Source organism: Neofelis nebulosa, chromosome 12, assembly GCF_028018385.1.
Source record: "Neofelis nebulosa isolate mNeoNeb1 chromosome 12, mNeoNeb1.pri, whole genome shotgun sequence".
Classification (NCBI taxonomy): Eukaryota; Metazoa; Chordata; class Mammalia; order Carnivora; family Felidae; genus Neofelis; species Neofelis nebulosa.
The window spans coordinates 28420305-28437282 of record NC_080793.1 but is presented as its reverse complement, the minus strand read 5'-3'; the positions used below and the strand labels follow the sequence as shown (position 1 = coordinate 28437282).

General features: G+C 43.1%; 1 protein-coding gene across 5 annotated transcripts in view; it reads right to left on the bottom strand.

Annotated features, from left to right (window-relative positions):
• ABCA1 (ATP binding cassette subfamily A member 1) overlaps positions 1-16978 on the bottom strand; it is a 138095-nt gene that overhangs the window by 58967 nt on the left and 62150 nt on the right. For all 5 annotated transcript variants that reach the window (XR_009251525.1, XM_058694683.1, XM_058694685.1 and 2 more), the window contains exons 8-11: positions 7740-7832; positions 2890-3130; positions 1007-1146; positions 558-674 (exon numbers count right to left, since the gene is read on the bottom strand). Coding sequence is in view for 4 of the 5 variants with exons in the window: in XM_058694683.1 (XP_058550666.1) it covers positions 558-674; positions 1007-1146; positions 2890-3130; positions 7740-7832 (591 nt within the window). In the remaining variant the exon portion in view is untranslated. The remainder of the gene's footprint in view (positions 1-557; positions 675-1006; positions 1147-2889; positions 3131-7739; positions 7833-16978) is intronic.

The following is a 16978-nucleotide window of genomic DNA, read 5'->3' as shown; positions in this document are numbered from 1 at the left end:
GATGTGATTAAGCGGCACTCAGGCTCAAACAAAGGAAACATTCTGCTCTTGCTCAGACTCCTCTGCTTTTGAATCCAATTGTCTCTAGAGTACTTATCCCTTTCAAGTGGCTCGGAAGCACTAAGTGCAATTCCCCTCCACACCTTAACCCTGTTCTGCACTCACACAACACCTTGGGAGCGAGCATCTCAGCCCAGTCTAGAGGTCAGACCAGGCTTTGCCCCCACACCTCTGTCAAGACCTACACCAAGATATAGGAAAGCTAAGTAAGATGCCATGGTTAGCTTTAGAAGAAATGAAAAACTCAAGGTCCTATAATCACCAATACCAACCCTCGCTCAGCTTCTTGGAAAACTGATTTTTGACCACTGGGCACATTGATGCTGGTATTCATACAACAGTGTTATCTGTGCATCATCACCTGCAGCTTGGGCTATGCTTAATACCTCTATACTGGTTAAAAATAAGAATTCTCATCTCAGTCACCTCTACGAAAGTGACCAGAAACTCACCTCTCTAGCATCAAGCAGGCACTCAGGAACCAGAGGGATACTCACCCGAACAAGGTCCATTTCTGGGTTACTCTCCATGAAGGTCCAGATCTTAGGGCTGAGCTCTTCCCACATGCCTTCCAAATCATGAAACACAGCCAGTTCCTGAAAGGTCTTATTCACCTGGAGCCACGTAGGGAGCAGGGGCAACAGAAAAGGGGAGGCAGAACCATGAGATACGCAGCTTCCCTCTGACAAGATGCTCCATCACTATTTCCAGTCTTTCCCACACCCAAGAAGAATCTGCCTGCAGCTATGATTCAAATACCCAAGGTTGGAGAGCTGGTCCTCCATAGTCAGCTCTGGCCTGGGTCACACTTGGGGTTCTCACTCTTTGGAAACCCCAGAATAGCCCCGAGTTTCCCCGATATAATCCATTTGAAACCACCATCACCTTTTTGCCCATAAATTCTAGGAGGATTCTGGAGAGGGACTTCTGGGCCTGGGCAGCTTACCTCAGCCATCACCTGCCTTGTGGCTGGAGTGTCAGGTGTATATAGGATCTTCCCAATAAGCAGAGGCTTTAGAGCTTTCCATATGATGCGGGAAAGAGGACTGGACTCCAGATTCTTCATCAAATCATTGCAGTAAGGGGCTATGAAGAAGACAAAGGCAGATATGCATATGCATGGTCATACACTTATAGGAACAAGGGCTTTGGAGCTAGCCAGACAGTCCTGGGTTCAAATCTCTGCTCCACCACTTAACAGCTATGTAACAAATAACTTCACTTGCCTGAGCCTCAGTTTGCTCCTCTGTAAAAATAAAGTTATGTACTTGGCAGAGATGTGGGGAGCATTAACCGTTGTTATCTGTAGAGCTCCTATGACAATACTTGACAAATAATCAGAGTCTATTATAACACTGATTGTGGGTAACTCACAACTGAGATGATCTAGAAACAGGTTTTCACCATGCACACACCTGCATAACTCTAGATGCATACTCTTACGCTAGCCCTTGTCAATTTGTTTTCATTGAAAACAGACAGCTGGATTTAGATTTTAGTTTTCAAGCAAAAATAAGACATTTCCCTTTAATAGGTCCCATCACAAGTATATGTAATAAATGTAATAAAAACCTCTAACTGGAAAATCCAAAATTATAATAGACAGCAGGGCTTGATTATCCAGAAGGATTCTTGATTTTTTTTTTTTAATTTCATTCTGAGTTCTTTTAGGTACCAAGTATCCTCTACATACCGCAAAGAGGATGTAATTTAAAAAGAAAAAAAAAAAAGGATTTTCTCACGGTTCTATCTGCTTTGCAAATGAAAGTTCCCTTGGGTTGACTTGCAAGCGAGGGAGTGGAGCGGATGGCATTTCAGAAAAATTGCCTATAATGCCATCCCATTAGGCTTGCAAAGCAACTGGCGATGTCTAGAGTGCTTTGCTCCAGAGAAGAATAAAAAGTTCTTGTGTTACAGTAATGCACAAAAAGCTGCCTCGCTCAGTGTCTGAAAGAAACACCTGTGGCTGGAAGTGGAGAAAAGCTCACTTGCATCATGTTTTCAAGGAAAAGGATGTCACTGTCTAAAATTGTAACACTGGTTCCATGCTCCCACCAGGCACAGAACACACATCATCACAAAACCGCCCAAGTGCGAGAAAGAGATATGGAGTTACAAGGTTCTTTAACACCACCGTGCAGCTAAGAAGCAAAAACAAAGAGCAGATCAAATGCCTGAGGTTGATGGTCCACACACACCACCATTAACAGCTTTTTCAGAGGCCATGTGGTCTACCAGAAAAAAGCACGGGGCCAGGCAGATCTGGGCTTAACATGGGCTCTTGTGGATTAGCTATGGTGTGGCTTTGACTGAGTCACTTAACCTCTCTGAGCCTATAAAACGTGGGGTTACACAATGTTCCTTGCAGGGTTACTGTAAGGGTTAAATGAGATAATTTCAATAGAATGCCCAGTACATAGGAAATATTTCCTAAATGTTAGCTTTTATGGCTGTTATTCTGTTATTTTAAAGTTTTTATTACAAAGCATGCCTGTGAAAGGGAGGGGAAAGAAAAAGAAGACCCTTGATTTCTCTGGGAACTCCCTTCCACCATCCCCCAGGAAACTGGGGAGGTTGGCTTTCAATCTCTCATGCATTTGATAAACACACTATGTACCTGAGATGTGCCAGGCTCCATTCAAAGAAGTGAGGACAGTCAACTGATAAGGAAAAGACTCCTCTAGGAGCTCAGTCTGGTAGGCAAACAGACTCCTAAACATCCAGCACTGGGTCAGAGGATAAGGGTAAGCACGAGGAAGGAGGGACACAGCATTGAGTCTAAACTAAGTGGGGGCTGGGGCCAGGACTGCCATCTGCACAGACACTCACTTGTAGAATTGTCATAAAAGGTGCCAGCATCTTCCTCAGTGCCATTGCCTCCAAAGAGGGCTTTGTAGTTGTTGTCCTCGTACCAGTTGAGGGACTTGATCTTCAGGCCCCCACCCTCTGGATGGCCACACACAATTCGGGACACAGCCTGGTAGATCTGGGCGGAGGAGCTGGAGCTGTTCACACTGGTCAGGAACATCACCTCCTGCCGCATGTCACTCCAGCTGCTCATGCTGAACAGCTGGTGCCAGGGATGGGGAAGGGAAGTGGGAGGGAAGAAGGTGGGATGGGGGAGGCAAGTGGGAGGAAAAAGGGCGTAGCAAGGGTTGGGGGAACAGAGAGAAAGAAACATCTTATTTTCTTGACCTCTCCAAAGCCACATCTCAGAACATCTCAGTCCTGACCTCTTAGTCTTGTGATAGGATTGCCAGAATCTTGCAACTCCACCGGTGGTCCGGGGACCAGCAGCAAAGTTATGAGAGGTTGTCTGAAATGCACATCTAGATCCATCCGACTACAATTCAAATCTGCATTTTCACAAGATGCCCAGGTGATTGGTATGCAAATTAAAGATACAGAAGCACAAACTAGAAGTTAGTGAAACCCCTGGTGATGGGCTTTATTTCCTCTGGATTATCTTCTGGTTTGTAGAAGAGAATACTTATCCTGAATAGCCCTGTGTTTAAATACATCCATCAGGAACTGCTCACGCCCTCCAGCACAGACTCATTTCTAAAACACCTTAAACTTTCCTGTGGAAACAGAGGAGGCCTCTGCCCCTTGACAGAAAAGGTACTATGTGTCAAATCCCCCATCCTGGTCTCAGTTAAGTGTCAGGGAACACAACAAGTATATAAGGTGGGAGACCCAAGGCTGAATCCCAGCTCCCTGTCTCATTAGCTTACAGCCTTAGAAAAGTCATTTCTCTGAGGGCCCAACCTCTCACCAAGATGAAGCTAAACAGAGTGTGGAAAGGAGTAAATTGCATGAAATAGAAATGCCCTGCAAAGAAATGCCCCTGCACGGGAGGAGTCAGATGCCCCAGCAGCCAGGGACGACATCTGTTACTTACACCCCAAGCACTTTGTCTCTTATACAAATGTTCTCCAGCACCTTGTAAAGTTCTCGGCCCAATTGTTCTTATCATTAAATATTTATCAAGCACTTTGCATTTCTACACATTTCACAATAAATCCATAATAAACCTTCCTGGAAATGTCACAAGTTCTCAGCACCCAGAAAACCGAGCCATAAAGGGCAGAGGGGAGAGGCTGAGGGGCCCCACCCACAGCCTGTGGAAGGCCTAGCTTCCAATACCATGGGCCCAGTTTTGTACCACACAGAGCCTCCTGGTTCTTCTGCAGAACATGGTCCTCGATGCTGTAGATCCTGACTTTGCCTTCTGCCTCCAGAGGGAAATCAGGCACTTCCAGGAGTAGGTCAGAGGTCACAAACATTTCTCCCTCCAAAGAGGGAGCATGTGACATATGCCACAAGAACACAATTAGGTGGCCAGCTTTTCTTTACTTTATCTTTTCATAACCCGGATGAGGTCTATCAACCGGAAGGCAGAGGTAGCCAGACTTCCTTTTGTTGGGAGGTGAACAGCACCGGGGATTTTTTAATGAAAGTAAAAACCACTCATATCTCTTCACAGGCTGCCTCACTACCACCAGTCCACCATACCCCAACAGAAAGAACAAATTTCTTCCCATATAAAACCAGCACATCTTTGGACAGAGGCACCAGAATGACTGTTATTCCGAACTGGTGGCTCTTCCGGGCACCTGTCTTGGGGAAACTCCTACTCATTCTTCTATACCTCAGCTCAGGCTCCACACTTCCTCTGTGAAGCACTCCTCCTCACAGAGAAGGGTGACCATTCATCCTCCAGCCCACAAAAGATGGTGTTAAATAATCACCTGTGGAGTCAATCACTGGCTGTCTGATCGCTTTCTCAAGACACTGCAATGGCCCCTTTTTCCTTGACCCCTGCCTAGTCTCTTCTCAATAGAACAGCCAGAATGTCAACAATCTCATACTCCAGGACATGTCATGTACCCTCTGCTCCAAACCCTCCACCAGCTTCTCATCTCACTTGGCATAAATGCAGCCTTACCAGTCCTGCAAGGTGCTCACCACTCCTTCTCTGACCTCAGCTCTGAGCACCTTCTCACCTGCTCATTCTGTCCTGCCCACACCATACTCTCTCCTGGGTCTTTAAATACATTCCTTAATCAGGTCCTTTCATCAGCATCTTTGTTATCTGTGGCCCCTCCTGCTTGGAGTGGACAACATATGGTCACTTCTTCACATTCAAGTGTCACCTCATCAGAGAGGACTTCTCTAATGACCCCACCTTTAAAACAACACCTCATCACCCTCTATCTTTCTGACCCTGCTTTATTTTTCTTCATTGCAGTACGCCTGCTGTCACATCATATGCTTCCTGTTTATTTCTATCTTCCACCATGCAAGCTCCATGAGAACAGGAAAGCCAGTGTGCTCACTGCTGAGACCCTGACATCGAGCAGTGTCAGGCACCTGGTAGGTAACTGGGATGCGGTTCCCTGCCCTGCCTTTCCAATCTTGTCAGACACACCTTCCCTGTCACTCAGATGTGGAGCTCATGCCCAGTTTCACTCATCCAGTTCCTAAAGTCCCCATTTCTACCCAATTGCCAGGCCCTATTGTTGCAGATTTCCTTCTTTGAAGGATATCCTTTCTAGTCTAGTCCAGTTTCCATCAGAGCTCATCACACAAAAAACAGGCTATAGCAGCAAGAACGTGCAATTTGTAGTCTAACAGTCCTGAGTTCAAATCCCAGTTTTTGCCAATTAACTAACCAAGTGACTGGGCAAGTTGTCCAACTTTCCTGAGCCTCAGTGCCATCTGTAAAATGGGCACAGTAAGATCCATTTGTCATGCAGATGATACAGGGAAATTGGGTGAAACTACAGGAATCAGGGGAGGTCCTCAGAAATTGTTACCTCCCTTTTCCTTTTCCTTTCAAGGGTTGTGCTTTGGTCAAAACATCCAACTTTCCTTCCAAACACTGAACAGATACACACGTGCATTTATTTACTTATTCTCTCCCATTTGTCCCAGGGAAATATCAAGTTAGACAGTAAGTAATTCATGATCACAGGGACTTGAGGGTGGGTAGCCCTTGCTTGACCTGGGCCAGGGAGCAAGCAGGGCACAAGGAGGCAGCTGACAAGAAAAATAATATACTGCTCAGGTGGAGAGTTTCTGCCTCATCAGCAATGGGAACATCACGATTTCCACTAGTTTTCTTACCCAAGACAAAAGGCAGACCTGGGATATAAAGAAAACACTGTACCCAAGGTAAAATTTAGAGACAGCCTCCCACATCATAGTCTCTGCTCTGCTTGCTTGAAGGCCGGGAAGGAAGTAGTACAGTGTAGGTCAGTGTCTGCCAACAGGACCGTAGAGAAATGGCTATGGATTTACAGGTCAGTTCCTGTTTTTCTTTCTGCCTCCTGGAAGAACACCAGGTGACCCGGATTCTCCACCCACAGAAAGGTCACCAGCATGCACAACCAAAAGAACAAATGGCAGGCTGGAAAGGACTTCTCCTGAAAGGGACCCAAAATGCAAGGCTCTTCAGTCAGACACCCATGAGCAGAATTCAAAGAAAAAAGAAAACTGAACTAAAAGCAATATGCCAAACTGTCGACACGTGTTTGATCTGTTTTTCCAAACATCCTGCATTCTCCACAATGAACATACAATACTTTTATTCTCAGGAAACTAAATTTTGGTACTCAAAAAAAATTTAACAAATACCAAAAAACGATTTAGAGAAGCAACTCAAAATAAGGCTGGACCAAGTTTGAGAAGGTTATTCCTGTCTGATGTCCTGGACATTCAGGCCTGATTGCTTCTGACCGCCACCCCTCGGCTCAGCTCCTTACACACTGGGCTCCTGCTCCTCCTCTCCAAGTCTAATCTGAAAGAAGGTTGGGTGTCACTAAAGTGAAGCACACACCGGCTGGCAGGCAGAGGGAAGGGTAAGTGATCTTACAAGTACCTACAGGCCTCCTGATCTTGTGAATAGAAGATTGGTCTAACACATTGGTCAGGCAATATGTGGACCCGAAAGGCAAACTCAACTTAATGTTTGTCAAGGAAGGACATTCCCAAAGATGAATCTAGAGGCCAGGTGTTTACAGGGAAAGGTCTAAATGAGGGGTACATAGTTCATAAAATGACTGGCCTCACTATTGGAAAAGAAATACGGAGAAACGTTTGGTAAGACAAATGCAGCGCATGGATGATGACAGGAATAATCCTCTTTACCAAGGAGTCATTAACGAGGGGCAGAGAATAACAATGAGACAAAGTTCTAGACCAGGTATCGGGCCTTTAGCCACAAACTAATTAGCTCTGAAACATCTCTGCATCTTGGTTTCTTCATCTCTAAAGTAAGGAGCTCAAACCAGTTAATTTTTAAGATCACCGATGCTTCTAAAATTGTTTTAATGTTGGGGCGCCTGGGTGGCTTGGCCGGTTAGGCGTCCGACTTCGGCTCAGGTCATGATCTCACGGTCCGTGAGTTCGAGCCCCGCGTCGGGCTCTGTGCTGACAGCTCAGAGCCTGGAGCCTGTTTCAGATTCTGTGTCTCCCTCTCTCTCTGCCCCTCCCCTGTTCATGCTCTGTCTCTCTGTCTCAAAAATAAATAAACGTTAAAAAAAAATTTTTTTTTTTTAAATTGTTTTAATGTTTCACATGATACTCAAATCAAAAGGACCCTCTACGCCAAACTCGGGGTGGAAAAGAGCCATAGTGGATGGTCTGCCTCCTGGTGTTAGATAGACACAACTTACCTCTTGGGCCAGAGTCCCAAGACTATCCAGCAAAGTTTTTGTGGCCTTAGTCAGTTCCTTGCTCAGGACAGGAGATGTATAGTTTAGTTCCGTCTGCAATGAGAAAAAATACTTTGTTTCTAAGTTCAAATGTAAACCTGAAATGTCTATTGAAAATAAAGTTAATTAAAACCATTCACCATCTTGAGTTTAAAACACAAGAAACCCGCGCCTAACCAAAGTAAAGACACTAAAATTATTCTAACTGCAGGTTTGCAAGTTATTTCAGATAAGAATTACTAATGCTTTGATGAATGCTTTTAAGTAGTGTAGAAATATATATTTAAAACTAGTTGATATGCAATCGATAAAAATATCTCATGCTGAGGATGTGTGTGTGTGTGTGTGTGTCTGTCCAATTCAACTTTGACCATAAATTCCCAAATCTGCAAGATGAACAACAGAAGAATGACTTCAAGAAACAAGTTTGTAATGGCCCACAAGAAAGGAAGAAACTGAAGTTGAAAGCTGGCAAAAGCATGGAAAGGAGAAATTCTCCCATTCTGCTCAAGTCAGCACTATTTGTAACACTGGAAATTTAATACAGAATGCTTATTTTTATGCCTACTTTTATCCAGATCTCTGTATTTACTCCTGTGTATATTTCATTGCTGTTATAGCCCACCTAGCTTCACAACAAATGTAAGAAAATAATTAATTGGGCCCAAGGAAAAGATAAGTTAGGGCAGCAAGCCTAAGCTAAAGAAGAAAGAACAGTGATGCACAGACTCCGAGGCCAGAATTCCAATAGCTGAGGAGCCTAAAATTTAGGTTCTGGGTTTTTAGGCTTCCAAAAAGAAAAGGATATAGGGCCAGTTTCATCATTTTTATTTGTTAAATAGAAAAACAAAAGTCTTCAGGGAAAATCCATCTTTCCTTGGTGCTTCTATAGGCACCATTTTCTTTAATACCAGACACCTCTTTAATCTAGAGGAGGCTGGGCTTTTTTGCTATTTGTCTTCCATAGGGGCATGTTGTGAAATCATAACGCACACTGCAAGGAAAATAGCCGGAAGTAGATGGAGTTCATCATGATCTCAGAAACAGCAGCCTGGGGAAGGATTTCCTCTAAAAAGAACTCTAAATACAGGGGTGCGTGGGTGGCTCAGTCAGTTAAGCATCAGACTTTGGCTCAGGTCATGATCTCACGGTCCTTGAGTTTGAGTCCTACATCAGGCTTTGTGCTGACATTTCAGACCCTGGAGACTGCTTCGGATTCTGTGTCTCCCTCTCTCTCTGCCCCTCCCCTGTTCATGCTCTGTCTCTCTCTGTCTCAAAAGTAAATTAAAACGTTTAAAAAAAATTTTTTAAAAAAAGAACTCCAAATACAGAAGATTAAGTTCGTATAATCATGACCATCATCATGTCCAAGCATAATCCTGAATGTGTGTTTCTGATAAAATCTAAGGGTTCTAGGAAAGAATTTGTCCAGCCCGACTCAAGAGCTCCCCTAGAACAGCTTGGTCACCAGGGTCCGCTTTCCCCGACTCCCAGTCCTCGGATGGGCCCTTCACCACTATACTCAGGTAGGTCCCCTTGACGCAAATCACAGATTACGTTAACAATTGGTCCTTCCATTAAGTAATTATGAGCAAAAACAAGTGGGACATTTTTGGATTTTTTTTAACTTCCTTACTTCAGGTTCACATCATAACTAAAGGTTATCACCTTAAAAGTCGACCCTACAGAACCTACAGTAAGGAAAACTTTTACAAACCAAGAGATCTTAATTGGAAGGCGGAAGAGGTGAAGTGTTTTTGTGCTTACCATGAGGCCCACAAGATGAGGCATGATCAGGACTGTGTAGCAGAAAAATGCCAAGTTAATTTAATGTACATTTTCAAAACTTAAAATTTGGTAGTTAACCCATTTCTTTTATAAAGTCTGAATGGAAATAAGATTCTGAGGACTCTTGTCACTCTGCCCCTTCTTCTCTGGTTATGGGGACCTGGGGTGGCTACTGAACCCCGGGCAAATGACTCCAATTCCCCATGCCCCATTTCCGCAACTGTGCAGTGGAGTTCATGATGTGCACGTATCTCAGCACTGTCAAGGACACTGAATTACAGGCCATGTGCAGAGCGCCTTACGCAGTGCCTGGCACATAGCACGTCCTCACAATTCTCAGAAATTTCACCCCTGCCTTTCTCTTCCCTTCCTTAAAAGTTTACTACTGGGGCGCCTGGGTGGCGCAGTCGGTTGAGCATCCGACTTCAGCCAGGTCACGATCTCGCGGTCCGTGAGTTCGAGCCCCGCATCAGGCTCTGGGCTGATGGCTCGGAGCCTGGAGCCTGTTTCCGATTCTGTGTCTCCCTCTCTCTCTGCCCCTCCCCCATTCATGCTCTGTCTCTCTCTGTCCCAGAAGTAAATAAAAAATTAAAAAAAAAAAAAAAAAGTTTACTACCAAAACTGAAGGGTTTTCCAGTTCCAGAAAAGGCATACATCCTCCCTTCCGCTTCCTGGCTAGCTCTCCAAGAACTGTTTCTCCTGTTGAGAGGCCTGCCCTCTGCTAAGCAGAGAGCTACCATTGTCCTCTCAAAGCACATCAGCCACACTCAATGTAGGATTACTAACATTAATACTCTTCAGTGCAAGGCTAAGACCTAATTCCTGAAGGCTTGAGATGAAATGCTTCCTTCTTCCCTACAATCCCTCTTTCTCAGTGTTTGCAAAACTGAAACAAAAGATGTTAAGTAGATGAAACGTATACTATATTAAGTAATGTTCAGTGGATGAAATATAAATATAGTTTCTATTTACATCACACATATACACAAACACACACACACACACACACACACACACATAAACTTGCCCCAAAGCTGACATTTAAATTGAAAAACCTGAAGGAAAAGTCATAACCTATGTTTAGGTATATGTGTATATCTATACCTACATACATATACACACATATAGGCACACACACACACATTTATCTTAATGCACATGTATGTGTACCTTCTATATACAGTGATACTGATTTTACCTTTACAGCAAAGGTATAGTATTTTTTCCTAACTAGATCTATTTAAGCAAAAGAAGTGAATCTACAAGAAGGAAATATGGCATTACATGGTACTAATGGAGCTTGACAGAATTGTGAATGACCAGGTTTCGCTGATACAGTGTGGTCTTAGGCGGCTTGTTAAACATGCAGTCTCCCAGCCCTCTGAGACCTACTGATTCAGATGCTAGACATGTGAGCCAGGAAGCCTCAGGACTTTTTTTACACATAGAAGTTTGAGAACCACTAAGCCAATGGCCCCTGGACAATGTTCACGCCTTTTTTTCACAGCATGCTTTGCACAAAGGTGGTTGTTTGTGCATTCCACATCTGGTCAACACGATGCTATCTGCTTTGGATGGTGAAGCCAGTCAGTTCACCTGGACTTGAATGGGATCAGAAATGGCACCAAATGCAGAGGAGGCCAGAACACCACACCAAGTGAGTGGCTGGGCAGCCACTAAGTGCAAAAGACCAGGTATCTAAAACCTTAGCTAAAACACTGGCTTGTTGTCACCAGTAGCAGTCATCTTTCCCCTGAAGGGTACAGCTCATGTTGTTTTTAGACTAGGTCTTCCTCACCTGTATGAACATAAACTTGCATAGGTAACAATTTTTCCATCAGGTTTTTCAACTTAAAGGTCTTACCTTTGGGGCAGGCTTATTCTTCTTGTTTTAAAAGCTACACAATTCAGCAAAAATCCATGCATGCACTGCATGACTATTTCACCCACGAGCAACACAGTGGACCACAGACCTAAATCTAAGGACTTCATCACATTTACCATGGATATCAGACCTTTACATATTCAGACACAAATGCAATATTGCATCTTACTATGTGGCTGCTGTCAGTGGTCTGAGCTCTGGTTGGTTTAAACTGTTCTAGGTTTTGGTCTCTAACAGAAGCATTGGCTGAATCCATCCACAAGTAATAGGACAATCAACGTCATTATTAGGATCTCTTTTACACTAATGTTGAGATTAAATGCTCAGTGTTCATGAACGTAAGTATTGGCAACCTATTGCCCATACAAATAAATTCCCACTTTCGAAGATGTGTTGGTAGAGTTGTACACAAGTGTGGGTTAACATTACAGGGTTTTAAAAAAAAGAACACACATATACCATTCAAATTCAGCATCGTTTAAAGCTCAGATCATCCAGGTATTTTGCTCAGGACTCATTTTTACTTTTCTGTGTTTGGAAAAGTAAATACAGGGAACAGACTGATGAGAATCTGCGAACTTAATAATACAAATTCATGGAGAAAGGATGGGCTAATCAATTAGTGTCGCTGGAACTAGTCATTCATGTAAGAAAAGTTAATATTTTCTGTCTCACACCTCTATATAAAATTAAGTTCTTGGTAAATTACAGAGCTAAAAGTAAAAAATGAAAAGTTACAAATACATAGCAGAAAATGTACTTATGAACTTGGGGTGGGAAGGCCTTCTCAAAATATAAAAAGTCCAAACCAAGGTGGCAAAAATGACTCCAACTTTTAAAAGCAGAAAGTAGGCACCAACAGACACCATAAACAATGTGAAAAATCTAAGCCATAGACAAATGGATTTTTTGAAGTTTAGGTATAGGGGCGTCTGGGTGGCTCAGTCAGTTAAGCGTCCGACTCCAGCTCAGGTCATGCTCTCGTGGTCCGTGGGTTCTGTGCTGAAGGCTCAGAACCTGGAGCCTGCTTCGGATTCTGTGTCTCCCTCTCTCTCTGCCCCTCCCCCACTCGCACTCTGTCTCTCTCTCAAAAATAAACATTTAAAAAAAATTTTTTAATAAAATTTACGTATAAAAAGGGAATACCATGCAACAGCTAAAATGAATCAGATGCCACATGTATCAATACTGATAAATCCCAAGAACAATGCTGAGTGAAAAAGACAAGCCGCAGATCAATATGCACATTTATACAACGTGAACACTACAAACCAATACCATATAATGTTATTAGCAGAATGCAAAAACATATACATGGTACCAAGCATAAAAACATGGAACTCCAGGATCGTGATTACCTGAGGAAAGAGATGGGGACACACATGTGGCATCGAGGATACCTGTCACGTTTTCTTTCTTGAAAAGAATCTGAAGCAAGCAAGGCAAACGATGGATGATGAAACAGGGGTGTTCTTTATACTATTCTCTGTGCCTTTTTGTGAGTTTTAACTGTTTCATACTTTTCTTTTTAATTAAATGAGACATAAAAAAGGGAGGAGGAGGAAAGGATGGGGCATGGGCAGGAGTTAAAGAAGCATAAAGAGTGTAAATTGGCTTGACTACCTATCAAGCTGTGAAAGATGTCTAAATTCCCTAAATAAAATTAACCCCAGGAAACATGCCCTAAAACCAAGCCACAAAATGAAGCCTGAGAACCATGTGCCTGTACCTACTCTTAACTGTGGTCTCCTGCTAATACTTGACAAAGGCAGGCAAAGCTTGCCAACTGGTATTTCCAAACACTTCCAGTAAACAATTTACAGTTTTGAATTCCTACTATTATTTTCCTAAACAAAAATATTCCCTTGGCTATGAACTCCTGTAGGTCCCCCACTGACCACAGGAAGCAAGTGAAAAAGACAGTAAGAGCAAAGATAAAACCTTGAGCCAGGGACTATATGACCTGTGTGAAGCTAACCAGAATTCATGTATTATGAGATATTTTTAGATCATAACTAAATACTATAATATCATTACAGGAAGAACAGACAAGTGTGTATTGTATTACTTGAAGGCTCCCACCCATTTCTGCAAAATGTGTTAATCGCAACAGTGCAACATTGCCTAAAAGCATGACATTATGGAATGCTGGCCCAAGAATGACAAAGGCCATTGTGCCCCCGTCTTTTCTGGGCCTAACAGACAATTTCATTACAGTCTTTCATCCTACTAGCTCAACTAAATTGTAAAAGACTGGAAATTAAAAAGGCAGTAACCTAGCAAAGTCAATTTGACTTTAATTTCTGAGCTGGTGTTTTATTTCAACTCAGCATCCAACATAGTTCCTGGCACAGAATAAGCTGGCACCCAGGAAATGTCTGTGGAATAAAAGCCAAAAGCAAGAGAAAAGCCCAAGAGATAGTCTGGTAGGAGTCCTGCCTCAAAGGGCATTTAAATTCACCTCATCAAGTCACCCACCCTCCGGAACATTTGGGTGGGTTCCCTTGCTCTAAGGATGAGGCCCATCGGCCTAATACAGCTTCTCAAAGTTTACCTCAGTTCATCTGTGGTCACCTCCACAATCTCATCTTACTATTCCTTCTCCCATCAAGCTTCCCATAGCTCCATCTGCTCCACTATAAACTACTCAATGATGTGCAGTTCCCCTAAATACCACCTTCTTCATACACAAACCACGTCTTCTGTTTGGAACTTCTTCTCCCTGTTCTTTACCTGGCTAACTTTTATTCTTTAGGTCCCAACTTAACAGAGGCTTCTTTCCTAATCCTCAAATACTGGGTTAGGAGGGCCCCATTGAGGCCTGCGTACTGGGAGTCAGTCGACTCGCTTGTCCTTGCAAATGGTGAGGGCTCAGATTAAGACATGTCATTGCATACCCTGTCTTTTGAACGTAGACGAAACTGCTACCATCACTGAACAAGGTGAGGTCTGGGTTCTGTCCAGCCTGGTCATGCAGATCTGGGCAGCTTGCCAATACTTTATCAGTCACCTCAGAACAGTCATGATCTGGTTTCCTTTCCTCAGAAGGTAGGAAAGTTGCAGGGTTCAGGAAATCTGCAGTGTTTTAAGAGTGACCAGTGAATTCTTGAGGAGGAGCCCCTGGTATTGGGCTGGCCAATTTGGAAAGGCATGAGAGTTTCTTCTCATGCACAGATTCCACACTGAACCAGTCTGTGGCCAGCCAAAACCTGCTGGCAAGGGACCCTCAAAGATGCCCAGTGGTACATCGACCTCCTCACCTGGAATCTGAGAACAGTAATCCCCCCACAAAACTACCATACAACTGTCTATCAACTCTCTTCCTCCCCCAGGATGAGCCCAAACCTGGCTCTGCAGACATTGGCAGCAAAGGGTGACAATTCCTGGGCTTCTGCGGCCTTCCTTTTTGAGGATGCATGTGCTGGATTCCTGGCCTGTCCCATTCACTGCCCAGCAGCAGGGAAACAAAGAAAGCTGTACCTTGCTCACCACCGCGTCCCTGGCCCAGCGCATGGCACAGATCGGGGCTCAATATTTGCTGAATGAATTAATTTAAGTGTTTGCTTATGGATGATCACTATACAAAATAAATACTGGGAGAGAATATTATCAATGCATTAGAAGTCACAACCAAATAGAAACAGAAGACAGAACATCTGTGAAATTAAGTCTAATTGAAAACTCTTTTCAGTTTATAAAAATCTTATCCTCATCCCCCAATTTTTCAGGGACTCTACTACCAAATAATGTGGGTGTATATGTATTTGAATAAGATTTTCAATACAATGCACAATTTTATTTTCCCCCTGCAAATGCATGTTACTTTGGGTTCCTTAGGACATTTCAAACCTCTCTTAAATTCCCTCAAAGTAGGCTAAAAATCTCGACTTCACTTTGCCCATATTCAGAAAATCCGACCCAGGGCTAGGACAATATGTTTTAGTTCAAATTGAAAATAAGTAAGCCAGATACCAGGCACAAAGACCACACTGCCCAGAAGATACCCTATCTCTTTCCAATGATTTACATGACAATGAAGTTTTCCTTTGAGGAATATTTTAATATTTCTTGTCAAAGTAGGGAACTATAAAACTCCTGTCTGAGGGAGGAACTAATCTTTTAAAAACAATTCAACAGGGGCGCCTGGGTGGCGCAGTTGGTTAAGCGTCCGACTTCAGCCAGGTCACGATCTCGTGGTCCGTGAGTTCGAGCCCCGCGTCAGGCTCTGGGCTGATGGCTGGGAGCCTGGAGCCGGTTTCCGATTCTGTGTCTCCCTCTCTCTCTGCCCCTCCCCCGTTCATGCTCTGTCTCTCTCTGTCCCAAAAATTAAAAAAAAAAAAAAAAACAATTCAACAATTTAAATATTAAGTTTTAAATGTGATGTGTTTAATGCATTAAATACTTTTTTGCGGTTTCTTAACAGTTAAATACATCTACTACCACAGAATTTAGGACCAAAATAAAATCTAAACCTTTATTTAAGAAATAGAGTATATTATGCTAAGTGAAATAGTCAGAAAAAGACAAATATCAGATGATTTTACTCATATGTGGAATTTAAGAAACAGAACAGATGAACATAGGGGAAAGGAAGGAAAAATAAGATGAAAACAGAGAGGGAGACAAACAGTAAGAGACTTTTATTTAAAAAAATAAATAAAAAAAAAAAAAACAGAGCCCGACACGGGGCTCAAACTCACAAGCTGTGAGATCATGACCTGAGCCAAAGTTGAACGCTTAACCAAGTGAGCCACCCAGGCGCCCAGACAATAAGAGACTTTTAAATACAGAGAACAAACGGAAGCATTGCTGGTGGGGTTTTGGGTGGGGGATGGGTTAAATGGGTGATGGGCATTAAGGAGGCACTTGTTGCGATGAGTACTGGGTGTTACAGGAAGTGATGAATAACTAAATTCTAGTCCTGAATCATTATTATATGTTAACTTGGATTTAAATTTTAAAGAAATTAATTTAAAAAAAAAAAGAAGGAATCTAAGGTCCAAAGGCGGGGGGGGGGGGGGGGGGGGGGGGGGGGGAGTGGGAGGAAGAGTGGCACTCTTCAAGGAAAAAATAGTATAACTGAAGCAAAAATGAGTTGAATAGTCCTATTAGTGAGTGAATAGTCCTAATAACACTCTGCTATATTCACCAATTTAGCTCTAGTTGTGTGCTCCCCTTTACCTATAGGAATTAAGTAAACACAGTCTTGAGAGACAATCCTTGAGGTATGTCATTTACCAAATGTAAGGACTGCAGCTGATTGCCAGATGAAAGCATGTACTGACAACAGGTGTACCATCTGTTTGATGGGCAGTACCATCAAACAAGGCCAAACAAAATCTGATACCTCCCACAAGCGTCTGAGTTTTATGCAGGAGAAGAAAAGCAGCTGTTTTCTCCTACAAAAAAAACTCACACAAATGCTTTAAGGGCTGGATGTGATAAGTTCAAGTATGCAGCCCCAAAAAGGAATGAGCCAAGCCCCATCTATATTCTAAGCCTTTGTCTAAGGATCAAGAAGACGCTA